The sequence below is a fragment of the Sminthopsis crassicaudata genome, chromosome 1, assembly GCF_048593235.1.
Source record: "Sminthopsis crassicaudata isolate SCR6 chromosome 1, ASM4859323v1, whole genome shotgun sequence".
NCBI classification, from domain to species: domain Eukaryota; kingdom Metazoa; phylum Chordata; class Mammalia; order Dasyuromorphia; family Dasyuridae; genus Sminthopsis; species Sminthopsis crassicaudata.
In genome coordinates, this window is record NC_133617.1 from 33,203,735 (window position 1) to 33,224,259 (window position 20,525).

At 34.8% G+C, this 20,525-nt stretch overlaps 1 protein-coding gene across 2 annotated transcripts in view; it reads left to right on the forward strand.

The window, feature by feature from the left end:
* KNTC1 (kinetochore associated 1) overlaps positions 1-20,525 on the forward strand; it is an 88,150-nt gene that overhangs the window by 1,697 nt on the left and 65,928 nt on the right. Inside the window, exons 2-13 of one of the 2 annotated variants that reach the window (XM_074298486.1) lie at positions 815-961; positions 5,349-5,469; positions 7,021-7,136; positions 7,750-7,828; positions 9,125-9,202; positions 10,486-10,520; positions 10,833-10,943; positions 14,150-14,243; positions 15,537-15,589; positions 15,821-15,936; positions 18,977-19,028; positions 19,689-19,787. In XM_074298486.1, the coding sequence (XP_074154587.1) occupies positions 833-961; positions 5,349-5,469; positions 7,021-7,136; positions 7,750-7,828; positions 9,125-9,202; positions 10,486-10,520; positions 10,833-10,943; positions 14,150-14,243; positions 15,537-15,589; positions 15,821-15,936; positions 18,977-19,028; positions 19,689-19,787 (1,083 nt within the window). In that variant the 5' untranslated portion in view covers positions 815-832. Of the gene's footprint in view, positions 1-814; positions 962-5,348; positions 5,470-7,020; positions 7,137-7,749; positions 7,829-9,124; positions 9,203-10,485; positions 10,521-10,832; positions 10,944-14,149; positions 14,244-15,536; positions 15,590-15,820; positions 15,937-18,976; positions 19,029-19,688; positions 19,788-20,525 lie in introns of those variants that run through there. The other variant, XM_074298492.1, reaches the window with a different exon arrangement.

Consider the following 20,525-nt stretch of genomic DNA (forward strand, 5'->3'; position numbering starts at 1 on the left):
AGGTGGCTTGACCTCTCCGAGTTCACAGTTTGTAGCTATTAAATCCTTGCAAGTACTTTAGCAAGCTTTCCTCTTTTGATTTTCCAACACCGGTTGGAGATAGGAGCTTCAGGAACAATCAGATTTCTGAGGTCTTGGCTTGAGATAAGATAAATAACTTGTATGGGTGGAATTTGAAACCAAGTTTTTTCTGATTTCAAGTCTCAGCACTCTTAAGTACAATGTGCTGGATCCCAGGGTTAGAGTCAAGCCCCAGTATAAGTACAATGTGGTAGATCACAGGGTTAAAATTCTTACCATGCAACAAGAAATTTGGTTTTACACACATATATTGTATCTAGGATATGTTGTAACATTTAACATGTATGGGATTGCCTGACATCTAGGGGAGGGAGTAGAGGGAGGGAGGGGAAAATTTGAAAAAGTGAATATAAGGGATAATGTTATTAAAAAAAAATTACCCATGCATATGTACTGTCAAAAATATATAATTATAAAATTAATTTTAAAAAAATCACAGGGTTAAAATCAAGCCTCAGTACTTTAAGTACACTGTGCTGGATGGCAGGGTTAGACTTGGATTAAAGAGGTCATCTAGTCTCCAGAGGAGAAAACCAGTGAAACATCTTGAATACAGTTACTCAGCTAGGCAGAGCTGGGATTTGAACTCAGCACCTCTCAGTTGGATTTCAGATATAGCATTTTTTTTTTTTACTGAACCGTGACGTTTCTCAGTGATAGGTTGCCCTGGTATTTAAATGTTTGGAGACCAACTTCAAAATTTATTTACTAGTGTTTTAATATATTGTTATAGGGAAACAATTGGACAAATATGTGGGATGATATTGAACTTCTAACAAGTGATGACACGGGAAGTGGTTGCCTAAGTATTAGGTCAGGAGAAGAACATGGAACAACTTTATATCAAGTGGATACATTAGTCAAGATATCTTCTGAGAAGGTAAGATTTCTGATATCTCAAACAATTTACCATGTATATAATATAATTCCTTTTGGGTAAAAGTTCCTTCAGTCCAGTTTGACAGTTTCATATCTTGAACTGAACCATCTTTCCCACAGATTCATTCTCCTTTTCCATCATTTGTATTACTATTGATGGCACCCTGATTCTCATTAGATCATCAAGACATGAAACCACCCTATCATGTCATTGTTGCTTTTCCGTTTTCTTCCTACCTTGTTAGTTTTCACAATGTCTTTTTCATGTTGATTGCTTCCTTTCTGACCTAGCACCTGCCTCACTGAGGTGGTTCTTATCACTTCCCTGATGGCATTCTGACAATCTTAGCTATCTAAATTCATCCTTCACCTAACAACAGCTGAGCACATGTGCTACATCCTATGGGCCTTTTATGATCCCTGAAGGGTGGGGGTGCCTTCCTTTTCCTGAAATTACCTTTGTATTTACCTTATAATTTATTTTGCATTCCCTTGTCAGTATTATTATTTTCTGGTTACAATATAAAATTGCTTATTTGTAGTTTTTAAAAATCATCTAGTGTTGAGAAGTTCACGCTTAATTGGGCGAGTTAGTGTAAACCTCATCAGAGAGTTGGCCTGTAAAGAATAGATCTGCTTAAAGTGCTTTATGTAGACAATCCCATGGAAGCTCCACAATAACCCTGGATTGTTAGTTATCACTTGTGTGGTTAGCCCCACTCTTCAGGTGAGAGAAAAAAAAAAAGATTAAGTGGGTTACTCATAGACAACTAGTATGAATCTGACAAGATGCAAACTCAGGACTGTGATATAGCGGGCATCTCTCCAGAAATTCAGGAGGCAAAAAAGGAAAGGGAGCTTATTCAGAACACAGGACTTGAGCAAAGGGGCAGAGCTGGGCATCCGTTTGATAGTGGTGAACTTTGGACTATGGACCTGATGGTAATGTGCAGGGGGAATTCAAGGAGGAGGAGAGACCAGTTAGGAGGCCATTGCAGAAGTGCAGGTATGAGGTGATGAAAGATGTTGTAGAATAAGATCCTCTTAATCCAAACCTGAAAAATAATGATTTCTCCTCTACGTCATCTTCCGGCCTTTGCTTGCCATATACTCCCTTTTAAGAGTTCTTTTTTCTCTCTAGAGTAGTTTAAAGCAATAGGAAGTTTTTACTTGCATCCAGCTAGATCTTGCCTCTTTCTGTCTTCCACCCTATTCTGCCCTGAGCATCCCCCAGAACAAGTCTGACCCTTCTTCCACATGAAAACCCTTGAATACAGCTCTCATGTCCCCCGGTAGTCTTCTCTTCCAGGTTAATCACTCATCATTCCTTCACATGGTTGTTGTGTTGTCTCAAAGCCCTTTACCATTCTGGTGTAAAATCAAAAACTGATTTTAATTGTGTTTTTAGGTCAGGCTAACATAGGTTAATAGCTTTTTACCCCTGTAACTTCATCTCTAGTCCCAAGGAACTTAACTTCCACTTGGGACACAATTCTGTTGTGAATTGAATCTCTACTCTTGTAGTGTCTATCTTTGTAAACTCATATCTGACTCTTTGTGACCCTGTTTAGGCTTTTCTTGACAAAGGTACTGTAGTGGTTGGCCATTTCCTTCTCTAGCTCATTTTATGGATGAAGAAACTGGGGCAAACGGGCTTAAGTCACTTGCCTTGGATACACAGTTAGTAAATGCCTGAGACTGTATTTGAGCTGTTTTCCTAACTTTAGACCTGTCACTGACCACTGAGCCATCTAGCTGTTTCATTCCCCCATTTACTAATCCCAAATTCAGATTCCTCTGCAGTTCAAATTCAGATTGGTTGAATCGAAACCTTGTAGAATATACTTTTCTTTGGACAATCTTCAGCTTGTGAATATCCCTCCTAAACTGTGGGTGTTCAAAATTGAATCCAATACTTTAGATGTCATCTCACAAGGACAGAATATAGTCTTGTCATTAATTCTGTCCACTTGAACACTTTGGGCTGTCCTATTACTACTCTTGTTAACTACTCTTGTTTTCACATGCCTCTCCAGTCACTACTTTGTCACTAGTTATCTTCCTCTCATTAGATTTAGCCCAATTTTATAGCCTGTCAAGATATTTTTAGATCGTGGCTTTGTCATTTAAGATGTTGGCAATTCTGCCTGGTTTTGTGTCATCTGCTTATTTGATAACTACACCATTTATACTTATCTTAGCATTGATAAAAAATTTAAGCACTTTATGGCCAAATACAATATGATATTGAATCATTAATGACTTCTTTGGGATCCTGCCAGTCAATCAACTGGGCAGCTAGGTGGCACAGTGAATAGAGCACTAGGCCTGAAATTGGGAAAATTCATGAGTTCCTAGCTGAGTCACCAGCAAGTCACTTCATCCTGTTTGCCTCAGTTTCCTTATCTGTAAAAAATGAGATGGAGAAAGAAATAATAAACCTCTTCAGTTTCTTTAACAAAAAAACCTAAATGGAGTCTCGAAGAGTCAAACATGACTGAAAGACAACTGTGTTAGGATTACTAGGTGAGAACTCAGGTTGTCTGGACAGTGACAAGGTGAGAATTCAGGTTGTCTGGACAATTACTAGGTGAGAACTCGGGTTGTCTGGACAGTGACAAGGTGAGAATTCAGGTTTTCTGGACAATTACAAGGTGAGAACTCAAGTTGACTTGATAGAAGGAGCAAGCTCATTGGTTGAAGTGGTTCTTCCCAGAAGCCCTTGCATTATCCCACGCCCATTCTCTGGGAGGATAAAAGAGAGGACACCCAGAGATAGAAGAAGACTCTGCATTACATCTTGCTTGACGCAGCTCTCTGCAGGAAGGGAAGTCACTTCTCTGGACAAGAGTTAACAGCAACTACCTGGAGACAACGGTTCGCTACAGGAAGAAGAATCTGTCTGAGAGATTTGAATAGACACAGCAGATCTCTTCCCAGAGAGCGATCTGGCAGCTTCTGGAGACAACAGCTCGCTACACAACTGAATGACAAAGTTAACCAATTCTGACTGTGATTAATTGTTTTGTAGCTTGAAACTTTTTACCTTTTCCACAAAAGTAGTATGAAAGCCTGTCAGGTAGATGAGGTTGAATGATGTTAAAATAATATGAAAGGAATAACTGAAAATGAGATATCACTAAACTTTTAACTTATTGGCTATCTGGGCTAAAAGAGATGTTTTGAGCCTAATTAACTAGGGTAGGAATGTAACTTCCTTTGGAATAAGTAGTGTTATATATATTTTTTCATCACTTTTTTTTAACTACTTTCTTAAATTATTTTATTAAGAGTACATAAGTTGAACACAAAACTAGAAGAACTATTTATTTATTTTTTTGTTCTTAGTAAACTTTTTATTTTTCAAAACACATGCGTGGACAATTCTTCAGCATTAGCCTTTGCAAAACCTTGTGTTCCAATTTTCTCTTTCCCCTGAATGCTCCCCTAGATGGCAAGTAATCCAATATATGTTAAACATGGTAGAAATATATGTTAAATCCAATATATATATATATATATATACATATATATTTTTTAATATTTATATTTATACAATTATTGTGCCACACAAGAAAAATATAATAAAGAAGCAAAATAAAATTCAAGTAAGCAACAAAAAGAGTGAAAATTCTATGTTGTAAACCACAGTCAGTTCCCATAGTCTAGAATTATTTAAAAAAATTTCAAGAGCTTCATTTTAAAAATACTTAAACCAGAAACTTTGATGTAAAATCTGACATTGTCATATTCTGTGTTTTCCCAGTGACAAGTGAGTGATTGTCACATGAAAATTTTCATCATTACATTTAGCTAAATTCCATCATGATTTAATATCTATTAGTGTTCTGTTTGTTTTTTTGGAGGTCTCTGGACCAGCTTTGTTTCAGTTGAGTAATCAATCACTACTGGTATAACCAGATGTTTAGTCCAAATTCTTTATTGTCTTCTTGCCTGGGGCCTGGGCTAGCTTGGTCTCAGTGGAGAAAATGCAGGAAGACAGGTCAGCCACTATGATGGTGTGAGATGGAGTGAATCTGTCTGGCTGAGTTTGTCCCAACTTGATATGTTCTGTTCTAATTACACTATCATAGGTGTGAACCTTGTGGAACTATATTAAGTACTAAGTACATGTACTGAACTAGAGAATTAATTAATCACCATGCTATACTAGATAACTATTGTCTTACTAATTCCATTGACTTTAAAGACCTTGTTAGAATCCTTGTTTCAGAGTTCTGGCCCGTAACAAATATCTTTTGATTAATCAATTTGTAACATAATTCCTATAGAACTGATTGAATAATAGCATTATTTTTCATAATGAGATTTTTTTTGCTGAACCCAGATTGCTATGGATTTTAGAGAGATATTTTTTCTTCTTGTAGGCTTCATTTTCTCCAAAGTTACATGCATGCAGCTCAAGTGATGGGTTTATCATCGTGGTTGATCAATCAGTGACACTTTTTGACAATATTTGTCGATCTCTCCAATTGCACCTTCAGTTTGGTAAGTTTAATGAGTAGAGATGAAGCAAATTAGGCTAAGAGATTAACTCTCCACTTGTACCTAAATTTTTTTTTTTATTTGATATTTTATTCTATGTCCTAAGTAATTGAAACTATCAACAACCTCAGATGAAATCAGCTCAGGCAGAATTATTCTCAGTGAATTTGGAGTGCTTAAAATTTGTGCACAGTACTTTTCGAATGGTGTCTTTGTTGGATGATATAGATCATTATGTGACACTCCAAGACTCATATAATATTGTACATTCAGAAGATTATAAAGAGTTGCTGAAGTACTTATGAAAGGGTGCTTTTTTTTTTTAATAAGACTCCCAGAGTTGGAAGAGACCTCACCCTTTGCTAAGCATGAATGTCCCCTCTGTTATATCTCTAATATACACTCTTTTCTTGAGGATCTCTAGGGAAGAAGAAACTGTCCTTTCCACTTAGAGGCTGCTCTGATTGTTGGGAAATTTTTCCTTTTAGAGAGCCAAAATATGTCTCTTTATCTTCCACTGAGTAATCCTAATTCTGCCATATAGGCAAGCAAAATGAATCTAATAAAATTTTTTACATGCTAGCTTTCCATTGTGATTTTTTTGAAGTCACCAATAAAACTTAAGAATAAAAAATAAATATCCAGTAGGCCTTCTAAGCAATGAAAACTGATCATGAACCTGCTAAGAATCCCCATTTCCTTCAATTAAATTTTGTATGGCATTGTGTACTAAATTTTGGGCCTTTTTGTAATCTTGGCTTTTTTTTTTTTCCCTAGAAGACATTACAGTCTATTTGTTTTTTGTTTTTTGTTTTTTTTTCCAAAAATTTGCTATCTAGAGTTAAATACAAGATATAATACTACAAATATGTTCTGAACAGAGCCGAGCACAATGTAATTATTGCCTCATTCTTGGTGAACATGATCTTTTTTATTAAGGCAGCCCAAGATTATAGCTTCTTAGACCACTATATTGTCCTTTTGGCTTATTTTTAACTTGAGAACCACTAAAATCACTGGGACCTCTTCATATGGACTGTGTTTCTAATCGGCTTCCTCCTGTTGCTATTTATTTAGTTGATTTTCATTTTTTCTTATAACATTTTCTTTTATTAAATTTGGCCACCCCTCTAGTATGTTTAGAGGGATAGGTTATATTCTGAAACAGAAAAGACTCGGGGTGACAAAGGAAAGTTTTATTCAACTATTGGGAGGATGTGGTATGTAGGAGGCATCTGACTTACTCTCTTTTTAGGCCTAGTGGGCATAATTAGGAACAGTGGGTGGAAGATGCAGTAAAGCTGATAGAGCCTTCATGGGAGGACTTCCTGACAATGGGAGTTGTCCAAAAGTGGAAGCAGCTGCTTTTGGGAGGGGGCGGTGATAACTTTGGGAGCTATTGAGCAGGAGCTGCCTGAGCAGGTATTCCTTTCCAACTTCCAGATTCTCAGATTCTGTGAATAATGTACGTTCAGAGGGTTACAGCCTTTGTAAATAAAGTCCCCATGAGACTAATAGCCTAAAGGAACTCATACTTTGATTTGAAATTTTCAGATACTGAAGTGGATGTAGTTGGTGTGTGTGAAGGAGGACAATTTCTTTTGGTTGGTGAGAGAAGTGGCAACTTACACCTTATTCATGTGACATCAAACCAGACATTGCTTACTAATGTATGACTTCTTCTTGAATTGAATTAGCTCAGAAAAAATGTGAGGTGCACAAAGTTAGAGAATCCACCCAAATGGTCGTAGGCACTATTTGGGGCTGACCCCATATTGGTCTGATCAGTCATAACGGGACACACTAATTTGACTTTAACATAGTGATGTCATTGTGGTCCTCTTCAAGAATGAGGGACAACAACCAACAGCTTCTTTTATCTTTTCCTTTTCAAGAATTAAGTTCAAAATAATTTCCTAGCTAACTATTGCCCTGAATACAATTTTATTTCATAAAAATTAGTTTCCTTTTAAGTTGAGACAGACTGTTTATGTTCACTGATGTTAACTATCATAGGTAGGAAATAGCTGTGTATTAAGAAGTGAACGATAAAGAGATTTTAATGAGAGGAAGATGTTCTTATATTTTTATGAGGATATTTTTATCATGTAATTATATATTAAATGTATATTTATCATGTAAAAACATTTTTATCGTGTAAAATTTTGTGTTTTGGGGAAGAATGATTGCTAATGACACTTTTGGGTTTAAAATGTCACCTTCCATTTGTAAGCTTTTTTTGTTTTTTTAGAACTATCACTTAAAAAATTAATTTGTAATTAGGCATTTGTTCAGCAAGCACCAGATGAAAATCAGTGTACTTATAAGGACCTTATCATAGAACAAGATGGCTCAAAAGAAGGTGAGTTTTCTTGCTATGATTTGTAACTATTCAATCATTCTGAGGTGGTGACCAGATCATCTAACACATTCATTTTGATTTTTAAATTATCACTTAAAACTTAACAGTGAATATCAGTCCAACCATTGAAGGTTGATTGCTCAGTCATGAGTGATGTTTAAATGAATTAATTTCAACCTGCTATTGGAATAATAATTTTAAGCTCCTAAATCCCTATCAAGACTCTTAGTTTTTATTTTTTCTTTTTCATATTTGCAATTACTGTTTAGTCCTTTCTCCTGCATATACTTCTGTTATTCCTCATTTAATACTGTTGTGAATGGCCACAGAAATTCCCTTCCTTAGGTGCTAGTTTTCAGGTGTTAAACTTTCTGTAGAAGTAACCGATTTATATAATAAATAGTTGTTTTCCCAAACTATTAGTTCCTTTTCCAAGAGGTTTTACAACTTCTGAATAGGAGCAAATTTTTTAAAATAACATACTAGGTTCCTTCGTACCACAGATGTTGTATGAGCTAATTAATTGTTTCTATAATTACTTTTCTAAATATAAAACCCTTATGAGCTAATTAGTATAGTGGTACACTGCTTACTATTTTGAGGATTCAGTAAAATGAATACCTCTGGGAGCATTTTTTCCTGTAAATGAAAAATATGTAGTTTTTACTAATTCATAATACTTTGTATTTTGCAAATATAAGCTGATGCTTCAAAGTACATTTTGAGCACTTCAACTATTTCTATTTTTAGGAAAGTGTAATATATTTTTGGAAAAGCTTCAGAGAATCAGCTAGCATTTATAACTGTCAGTTTTGCAAATAACTTACCAATTTTTTATTTTAAGTATTATTTTTTTTCTGATTTTGAGTACACAAAGTTCATGGACATAATCTTTTTTTTAATGAATGTTAAATACTTAAAAACCAGTTTTTGAACTTACATTATCTATTTATGCTTTTTTCTTAGAATATTAACCTTTAAGGACAGGCTGTTTTTCATTTGCATCAGATAAAATTCTGTTTCTTCTGAATCTTTGTGTGTAATAGACATTTGATGTTTGCTAAACTGTATTAAAGTAAAACAGTGATATTTTGAATTTGCACTTGAGCAAATAAAATGAATTTTAATTTTTTTAATAGTCATTATTTATCTTCTACTGGGTGCTATCATTATTCTGTATAGATATGTAGTAGTCACACTTTCTGTAATTGGCTGATTTCTATAAAATCCAAAACAAGTTTGTTGAAAATACTGTGAAAACTTGTCAATTAATTATTTCCTCTCCCACATTAATAGGTATGTATCATGTGTTCCTTCTTACACACAATGGATTGTTTTGCATTATGGATCTACAACTTACACAAATTCAGGAAGGTAAGACAACTCAGGCATGTAAATGACCTATTTCTGATTTGCATTTGTGTAACAAGTCTGTGGATGAAGTTTGCAATACTCATTATAATGAAATACTTTAGATTTATTCTTTCAGGTTTAGTGACCCATTCATTAAAAAATAATTGTTGGAGAATACAAAGAAGTATACCTGTATAAACCATTCTGCAAAGTATACTGACAAGAGAATGACATAAAAACTACATGACCTACTAGTCAGTGGTCAGAGATCTTCAAATTAAATGAGTAGCACAAGGAATAGTACTGTGGCTTTGGTGATAGGAGAGGCAGAGTGCTAGACTGGGAAGAAGATTCACCTGAGAATCTGAGACCTGAGCCCCTTACTGGTTGGGTTTAGACAGTAGAATGTCCTGTGCAGGCAGAGGGTGCCTAAGGTATTTTCAGAGGCAGAAAATAAACAAATCCTTCTGGAACCCAGATCCTGTGGTTGGCGCTTTAGGATCGCCACCTCCTTTGGTTCTCACAACAAGCCTGAGAGGAGGTCCTGTTATTGTCCCTAGGGTGCAGATGAGGAAACTGAGGCATAACACATGGAATGACTTGCAGGGTCACTCAACTGGGAAGTGTCTGAGGCTGGCTCTGGGTTCAGCACTAGTTGCTGCACTACCTGCCTGCCTCCCAAACAGTATTTATCCCAGGTGACAAGATCGATCTTGTTCCTCTTGTATGCACTAGCTCAGTGGAGCCCAATCTTGTGAAATATCTGACTTTTCTAAGATAAAGGAAAAAATTCTATAGATGGATATATGGTAGTAGTTGTATCCATGGTATGTATTGTTTGAGAAATATTCAGTTGTGTCCAACTCTTTGTGACCCCGATTGGGGTTTTCCTGCTAGAGTGGTTTTCCATCTCCTTCTCCAGCTCATTTTACAGATGAGGAAACTGAGGCAAACAGGGTGAAGTGATTTGCCCAGAGTTACCCATTAGTGAGGAACTTGAACTCAGAGAAGATGTTTTCAGGCCCACAAGGCCATTTCAGGCCCAGTGAAATGGACTGTATCCATTTCACCACCTACCTGCCCATGAGAAATTATGCTTTGTTGTGAATGTAAAACCAAGGCTCTCTCACATTGATTGCATGGCCCCTCCAGTATTTCTGTTTCAGTGGTTGTGAGTCACTAGATCATTTATTTTTTATCTATTTCTGTGTTTTAAAGGCTCATAATTTAAATATGTGAATGATATCTGAGAGATGGATCTTGCTTGCATGTTGTTTGCTAATACTACCTTTTTTTTAATGTAGCCATTGAGAAGAAGGACTTCAGTGCAGTAAAGGAGGTAAAAAGATTAATGAAGAATAATACCTTGTTGATCTTATAAGAAAGTGATTCCACTTTTGTTATTTTGTATAAAATATGCTATTCTTTTGTTCTTTATTTTTTTAGAAATGATTTAATTGTTGAAATTGTTAGCAGTTTCATTTTGTATAGTAGTTTTCAAAGTGGGTTTACTTATATTAAACTTTGTTAGCCAAATTTTCCAAATTTCCTTGAAACTTTTGATTTAAAAAATTTTATTAGAATAACTATACAACCCCCACCTCTGCTCTTTTGAAGATAATAATTTAACTTTTTTTTTTTCTTTCTACAGTTACAAGGACAAATCAAGCTTAATTTTATAGCTACTGAAAATTATCATAACAATGGTTGTTTAAGCTTTGTGATTGGAGATTTAACAAGTGAAAACCATGTGATAATTGGGGTAATTCTTTTTTTCCTACATCTAATTTTGTAATATTAGATTTAATGAAGTGTTTAGTATGAAAGTGATAATTATATGTAAAATATTATATGGAAAATCAGAAGTTTTATAAGGCTTTGAAACAAACTTGATAAGCAAAACTAGTTTTGCTTTTTCTTTCTGGATTATTTAGATCATTTGGTTAGAAAGTAGTGCTAATGAGGCCAAGGTCATCAATTTAATCCCTGCCTAGGATTTTCTTTGCTTTTTTAAAAAAATAGGTTCAAGTTACTTCTTGCTCACAAACCTGTCATTAGTTTAAAAAAAAAAAAAAAAAAGACTGGGTAAAAAAAGCTTAATTCTCATACAATAATCTGAAAGAAATGATCCAAAAACATATAATTTGAGCATGGCAAAAATTCTTTAATACAGTGACCACAGCATTTTAGATTTAATTTCTGATAATGTAGGTCCTAAATTTTCTGTATTTTTTTAAAAAAACTAACATTGTTTTTATGGGGAGGAGCAAAATAAATCTTATAAATACAATATGCATTTTATTTAAAACAAAATATGGCAGCATTTTAATTTGCCATATATATATATATATATATATATATATACACACACACACACACACACACACACACACACACACATATCTTTTTGGTAATGTTTGCTAATGAAAGCATTTTTTAACATCCCTTCACCATTGTTTTGATGGATTTTTAAATTTTATTGATAAAATATTCACTTTAATGGAGACATAGTAGGTTATAGCACATCTTTGCCTAAGTGTCCTAAGCTATTTTTGTCCATTTTTTTTTTTAAATTGAAGCTTTTTACTTTCAAAATATTTAAGGATAATTTTTCAACACTGACCCTTGCAAAACCTTGTGTTCTATTTCCCTCCCTCCCCCTTTCCCCAGTCCCTCCCATAGATTTGTCCATGTTTTACATGTCCATGGATAAATATTCCATAGCAGCTTTACCCAACACAACATAGTCCTTTCTTTGGGTCTTTTATTTTTTTATTCTTATTTTTTTCTCAATAGTCTTTTTTATTTTCCAAATATATTTTCCAAATACATGTAAATGTTTTCAACATTCATCATTTCTTATAGACCAATAATCTTTCAATAGACCAATAGATTCTTATAGACCAATAACATTCATATACCATAATTTATTCAGTCATCTTCAATTGGTGGGCATCCATTCAATTTCTAATTCCTTGCCACTACAAAAAGGGCTGCTACAAACATTTTTGCACATGTGGGTCCTTTTCCCTCTTTTATGATTTCTTTGGAATACAGACCCAATAGAGACACTGCTAGATCAAAGAGTATACACAGTTTGATAGCCCTTTGGGGTATAGTTCCAAATTGCTCTCCAGAATGGTTGGATCAATTCACAACTCCATCAACAATGCAGTAGTGTCACAATTTTCCCACATTCCCTCTGACATTTTTCATTATATTTACCTATCTTGTTAGCCAATTGAGGAAGTAGTACCTCAGAATTGCCTTGATTGCCTCCTAATCATTAGTGATTTAGAGCATTTTTTTCATAACTAGAAATGGCTTTAATTTTTTCATCTGAAAATTATTGCTTCATATCCTTTGACCATTTATCAGTTAGGGAATGACTTGTATTCTTATAAATTTGACTCAGTTCTCTGTATATTTGAGAAATAAGGCCTTTATCAGAAACATTCACTATAAAATTTTTTTTTCTCAGCTTTCTGTTTCCATTTTAATTGTGGCTGCATTGGTTTTGATTTTGCAAAACCTTTTATATTTAGTGTAATCAAAATTATCCCTTTTGTATTTCATAGTGTTCTTTATTTCTTATTTGGTCATAAATTCCTCATTTCTTGAAAGATTTGACAGGGAGACAATCCCTTGCTCTCCTAATTTGCTAATAGTATCTGGGTCTTTTAGCATTTCATGGATATGAACCATTGTCACACTGAGAGTGCTCATCTGCCATTTCTCACTTTTCTTTTCTTTACTTGGCCTGTCTCTTTTTCTGGTGATAGAATATCAAGAATGTAATTCTTTTACAGTCTTTCTTGTACAAGTACCTAAAATTGAACCTTGGCACGTTACCAGGAAAATTTAACTGTTGAAAAGCTGGGCTTTTGTCAAGGAAGAACTTGGGATCATTGAAAACATTACCATTAATTCCCTCTACTCTTCCTGTGCAATGACTCCAACTCAGTGCCCATTTTGGGAAAATGTACAAATGAGGTCTCAGTGGCATTGTAATCTGAGCAATTGAGATTCTAAACGCATTTGATTTTTCCTGAATGGTTAAATTGATCAATTTTGAGTGTCCCTTGATCTTATCCAGGAGGCCCTTGAAGCATTCTGCAACTATAATAAGGCCAATGGCAAATAGGAACATCTGGAGAATCTTTCCTCTGTAGGGGATCCCTCTTACATTTAACTCTTTTTAGAACACCTTTCTTGGCTCTAATGATCCCTTGTAGAAAATTTGCCTTTAGGTTTTATGTATTGCTTGATCTTAATATTTGAATTGTTAAAATTAGTTCTGTAGTTAACTTCTGTCAAAGAAACTTGTATATCTTGCAACCAATATTTAGTTGCTAGATACCTAGGTCTCAACTTGTAGATACTACCATAAGTATCTTTTAAACCTGTTGTTCACCAGCATTTTAAGAACAATTCATTTTGCTAAACACTATGTAATATTCCCTTGACTGCAAAATAAGATAATTGACAATTGTCTTAATAATGTCTTAGATCATAGTGAAATTAATAATGAGACTAGGAGGAACATCCCGGAACTGTATGTACTACTTCTTCTGTTTGTCATGTGGAGATGGAACCAAAGCATCCCAGGAAAAAATCTGTTACTCTCTATAGGTCTTCAAGGTTTTCTCTTTGTGGCTTCTCTACTTGAATCAGTCCTTTTTTCTTTATCTTGTTCTTTCTTTCTCTGTCTCTTCTCTCTGTTTCTCTTTCCATAGATAGACATATGTAACACACACAAATAATTTGGGAATGAAATCCCAATTTTAATGTACTTGAAGGCAAATTAAAATAATATAGCAATAAGATTATGATCATTTTTATCAAATGCAAAATTCTAGTTGAACTTTGATGGCTATATATTACATCATCAAACTTTTTTCTAGTTGTTTTCAGTTCCATGAAGCAGATTTGCAGATAGTACTACAGTTTTTCCTCTTTTTCTTTTAGGGAACTGGTCATTTTGTGGTCTCTAAATGGGAGCTAGATCCTGAGAACAAAGTGGCAGCTGTTAAGAATTTTATGGATTCAGAGATGATTAAAGGTAAAGAAGGAACCTAAAGAAGCTTGCTGTTAGTATTTGTTGTCATCTTTCTGTGCAACTCAAGTCATTAATCATTTATTAAGTGCCAGACATTGCACTAGGCACCCATGGTACAAAGAAAGGCAGAAACCATAGCCCCTATTCTCGAGAAGCATAATCTAATGGAATAGGCAGTTAGCCAACCACTGTGTCTATACAAGAGAAACATGGGGCAAGTTGGAGTTCCCTCATGTGGAAGGCACTAATGTTGAAGTGTTAGCCCAAGAAGTTGAGACAAGGAAGGAAAACATTTCAGAAAAGCCAGGGAAAACGCTCAGAATCAGGAGGTGGAGTGTCGATATTGCTGGATTGAAGAATATGGGAGTGGGAGTAAGATGTAAGGTTGGAGGGGGCCAAATTATGAATGCCAAATCAAGTATTTTACATTTGATCCTGATGGTAATGAGCCACTGGAGTTTCCTGAATGGCGGGGTGGCCTGGTTAACCCCCCTGATTATTAGGAAGAAAGCTTGGATGCATGGGGGGAGGAAAGAACTTATTCAGGAAGAACCCTTCCCAACAGACCAAGTGGAAGGTGCTGGAACAATCAATTTTGTAAAAGTAAAATTGACAGAACTTGGAAACTAATTGATATGAAGAGTGAAGAGCTCTTACTTGGCTGTGGGTGATCTTGGGCTCTTGGAACCATTTAGTAGCAGAGACATGTTCTTTTAACCTAGAATAGCTTCTTATATAATCCTGGGGATGGATTGGCTACCTGTAACTAGAAGACCAAGCGGGTCTTATTATCAGGTCACATAAGTTAGACAGCCTCTCCAGGTTTAGCTCCATTAAGATCTGCATTAGTAGAAGGGAAGTAAACATGATGATCTCACAAATTTGTAACCTATTAGTAAATATACTAAACAAGGACAAATTTTTGAACTCAAATTATTTGTTAAAAGTTTCCAATAACTTAATTTTAATGACCTAGGTTTTAGAGTTCTCTCTTTCCTCACCACTACTCCTCAGTTTTCACTTTTGGGAATTGCCTCAAAACCATGGCTTGGGATAAATAATCATTAGAATATCTTTTTTTAGAGTGATTGTTATAAAAAGTTTAGCTTATGTTTTGGTTCAGAGTGAAACTGTCTTTTGTCAATCTTTGATCTAATTTAAAGCTTAACCACCTTTTTTGTGGCAGATATATTTTTCTGTGCAATTCTGATATTCAGTAAATGTATAAAAAAGCTTACTGGATTGTCATCATGTTGAACACCCAACTTGAACTCTCCTACATCTTTTCTTTTGTAGGTGTGAAGAAGATTCAACTTATAGATAATCTACTTTTCATTTTGGATACTGCTGTATGTCTCTGTTAATATTCCTCTTTTTAAAATGCTCTTATAAAATATGTGATTCCCATTAACCTGTGTACTAAATGGACATTAGTATTGTTATAAAAAGAAAAATATATTTCTGTCTCAAAGCATATACATATCTACTTTCTCAGAGTTTAGGAATGTTCATTGCTTTTATTGCAATATACCAAATAAGTTTTAAATTGTAAAACGTCTCTCTCTCTCTTTTTTTAATAGAATGTACTGAGCTTATGGGATATTTATACTCTAATTCCCATATGGAACTGGCCTTCTACTTGTTTTGAAGACTTTATTCTCACCACAGAGGCTGATTCTTCTTCATCAGTCACTTGGTAAATTGAAGCACATTATGGATTCCTACTTCTCTAACCTTGTCCTTCCCTCTTTCCTTTTTTTTTTTTGAACAATTTAGTTTATTATGGCATATTTACCAAATGCTTATCTATGCCTGGGACTAAAGGAAAATGACAAATGCTGCTGGAGCTGTGGGAAAGCATGTTACAAGAGCCACCTGCCAGTGGCTGCTGGGGATCCAATTCTGACCAACAGGATAGATCCCTTCATGTGCGAGGATGATAATAATATAAAGAGATTGAGAGGCAGGTGCATTCTCTGACCTCTCTCCTCTTGCCTCCAATTTATTTCATTCCCAATCCACAAGCAACATCTTTGTCAGTAAAGGTTGATTTGCAATTCCTTCAGGGGAGTTAGGATTCACAGCCATGGGGGCTTTCAGAGAACTGAAGTACTTAGGCATAGTCCTTAACAAAACCACGTACATTATTAATCCAGTGATACCATTCCTAGGTCCATACTACAAAGAGATCAAAGGAAGAGAAATAATCTGTGTGTAAAAAAAATTTTATAGCAGGCCTTTTTGTTGGGGAAAAGAACTGGAAACAAGGATACCCATCAGTTTGGGATTTGTAATATCTGAAAAGAATACCAGTTTTACAGTCAGTTTTAGATTCTATTTCTGCTACTTCCTAATTATATGAAACTTGGATAAATTACTTCTTACTGAACTTATTGTTTGCTCATCTTTAAAAAGAGGGAGTTGTCTAAATTTGAGGTGGCTATGTATGTGGTTTGTTGTGATTCAGTGGCTTCTCAGTCAAATCTGACTGTTCATGATCCCACTTGCTGTTTTCTTTGCAAAGATAGTGGAGTTGTTTGCCATTTCCTCTAGCTCATTTTACAGATGAACAAACTGAGACAAACAGGATTAAATTGACTTATTATTATTATTATTTTTTAGTCTGAAGGAATTTTTTGTGATTCTGATGGCTCTTTGTCAAGTTCAGGCTAGCTCCTCTGAAGGGCTCAGAATCAAACAGAATCAGGATAAGCAAAAGTCCTTGCCCCACCTTGGGCGCCAAAATGTAATGTTCTGTTGTCATTAGATTTGCGATCGTTCTCTGGGAGGAGATCTCTTGGGGAGCTTCTGGGGAGGCAGCCTTTGCTTTAGTTCTGTATTGTGTCTTTCAAATTCTTGAAAATCTTTTCCTGTCAGAATCTCTCCAGCTAGCTTCAGGCTCTAGCTCCCTCTGAATCCAAAGCCTCTCATCAGCATAAAGGTAGAATCTCAAATCCTCTTCTTCCTGAATCCTGACTCTGAATCTCTTCCAGCTTCCCTGAAGTTCTCCTGGGAAGTCTTGTCCTTAACCCAATCCAGACTGCTCTCCAGACTCAGTATTGCCTCCTTTTATCCTCCCAAAGAATGGGCTTGTGGGTACTCCCGGGGCTTGTGGGAACTCCTACAACCAATGAACTAGCTCCTTTTAAAGGTGTAAACTCCTTTTCAGAAGTCTAAAGGTGTGAACCCTGAGCTAGAGAATTGTTAAGTACCAACTTAGCACCTAGTAAGAACCTAATAGCTCTTACTAGAGGGAAGATTGCTGACCTCCTTAGCAGCCCTCAGTTCTTCCTCTTCTGGGGGAATGGAATAGTCTTATAAGGCCTTGGAGAGATAGGACTTACAAGAGAGAAAAGAAAAAGGTAATTTTGACTCTTTAGGTGTGTGTCATTCTTATTTTCTATTGGGTGAAATAAAGTCCATATTTAAATTAGCAAGAAAAATGAGAGTTGGACTATGTAATCTCTTAGTTTCTTTCTAACTTTAAAATTATGTGTCTGAGTTTCTGCATTAATGATACATATAACAAGAATGTGATTAATTTTCTCAAATTCCAGTATGCATTACCATACTTGGATAAATTTTTGTCAGTATTATTTTATTTTTCCAATTATATGTAAAGATAGTTTTCAGTATTTATTTTTATAATATTTTAAGTTCCAAATTTTTTCTTCCTCTTCCCTTACTTACCTCCTTCCTAAGGCAGCAAATAATCCGATGTAGGTTATATACATAACAATGATTTTAAATGTATTTCCATATTAGTCATGTTGTAAATAAAAGAAAACTCAGAACAAAAGGGAAAAACTGAGAGAAAGAAAAAGCAATTTTAAAAAAAGGTGAAAATAGTATGCTTTGATCTGCATTCAATCTCTATAGTTCTCTCTCTGGATGTGGGAATTTTCTATCCCAAATCTATGGAATTGTCTTGAGTCACTGTATAGCTGAGAAGAGCTAAGTTTGTCATAGTTGATGTTCATATAATCTTGTTGTTGCCGTGTAAGATGATCTGGTTCTGCTCACTTCATTTAGCATCATTCATGTAAGTCTTTCCTGAAATCATCCTGCTCATCATTTATTATAGAAAAATAATATTACATCCCTATACCATAACATATTCATCCATTCCTTAGTTGATGGGCATGCTCTCAATTTCTTATTCCTTGTCACCACAAAAAGGGCTGCTACAAACATTTTTGCACATGTGGGTCCTTTTCCCTTTTTTATGATCTCTTTGGATATAGACTCAGTAGAGACACTGGTGGATCAAAGGAATGTACAATTTTATAGCCTTTTGGGCATAATTCCAAATTGCTCTTCAGAATGGTTGAATCAGTTCACAACTTCCACCAGTGCTTTAGTGACTTGGGAAAATTTGAAGAATAGAATGTAGGGCTCAATCTGGAACACAGAAATTAGGTAATATTTAGTTTGTCATTATTCTGTTACGCAGTGACAAATTGAACCATAAGTTAAACTTAGGTAGATCTGGTAATGTTCCAACTTTTATCTTTATTATCCATCTTTTTTGAAAGTTGGACATGCCTAATGATTAAATTGAAATGAACTTTGAATCAAACAAGGAAACATATAGTATTAGCATGGTGATTCTAAAATTGTTCTGAGCCTTCTTATATGAAATAGTTTTTGTTTTCAGACTGAAAATAACACTTAAATATAGTCAACAGTTAACAATTATTTGATCTAATGAAAGTGTCTTTTCCCCCCCTTTTTAGGCAAGGCATTATCAATCTGAAATTAATAGCTCTAACTACTTCCAGTAATCAGGTAAAGATATTTTTGATGACCTATTTCCTATTATGGATCACTCTTGAAAAAAACATCATTAGCAAAACTTAAAAGTCGATGTTATTAGTACTCAATGTATCAGCCCAGCTATCTGATTTTAAATATCTAAAGCAAACTCTAATAAAAAGAACCAATTTCTTTTTCCTTCTAAAGCTTAGATTATGATTATGATTTTTCTGTATCTTAAAATATATGTCAGGAAATAGGTGATACTTGTGAGTGTTTTTAGCAGAACCTTGTAATTTTCTTCTTGGGAAGTAAGATTAATAGATTTCCCCCTTCTTGGCTGTCACAGTTAAGTTTTTTCTATTAGTGTTTGTGTTTGAGATAAATTCAATTTGATTGCTGCTTCCAAATTAATAACATTGAGCTGTCATGGAGCTCTAATGTAAAATTTTGTTGTTAGATATATGCTGAAAACCGGAACTTGTATTTAAAGAATCAATGCTTTTTATAAGGCCTGTACATTTAAAGAAACATCCCATAATAATTCCTGCCCAATTTAACTTTTAGCAGGTCTGTGCTTTATCTTCTGGATCTGATGATAATGAAGTAAATCACTTTCCCTTTTCTTTCTCTCTCTCTCTCTCTCTCTCTTTTTTTTTTTTTTTTTTTTTTTTGATCTTGCTCTCGATTAAGATGAGAAACCTCATGGTTTATTCACTACCTACAATGACCTTGCTCTATTCTTTGGAAGTTTCTGCTGTTTCTTCACTTGTCAGGACGGGAATTAGCTCAGTAAGTTTTTATACACCCAAACTTTCTCCCTTTTCTCCTTCCCTTCCTTCCTCCCTCTCTCCCTCCCTCCCTCCCTCTCTCTTTTCTTTCCTTCCCTTTCCCCCTCCATTCCTGAATAGAAAACTTTTTAAACACTTCCTAATCTTTATGGGTCGGGGGGTACTTTGGCAGTTCAGGAAAATCCAATCTCTTTTCTCTGAATCAGATTTATAAATACCTGAGATACATTACACAGGATCACAAAGGAAACAAATTCAATTGAAATAAAATTATCAAAATATATATTTTTAAATAGCCCATGTTCATAAATACAAACTTAACAGCCCTTGCTTTTTAAAAATATCATTAGTCAGTGCTCCAAATGGAATGTAATTGAATTTTTGGCTCACTTTCGGATTGATAAAAATCTTTACTGATTGCCATCATTTTCTCAGATATATGTACAGGCACACTATCAGCCTTTCAATATAAGATTAAAATAAAACTATTTCTTGGAATGCCAGCATATTTTTATTTAACTTTCTTATTTATAGAAATTAAACATTGAAGTGAGATAAATTTTCATTTTTCATTTCTATGTAAATTTTTCATAGTTTTTTTTGGTTCCTTCCAATTTTCTGCCCTCCCATCTCTAGCTGCTCATAGTATATATGTTGTCTTCTGGCAGCAGAGTCTTATACTCCCTGAGGCAGGTTCACTCTTATTTTTATTTTTGTTTAGTAAGTGCTAGTAAGTTTA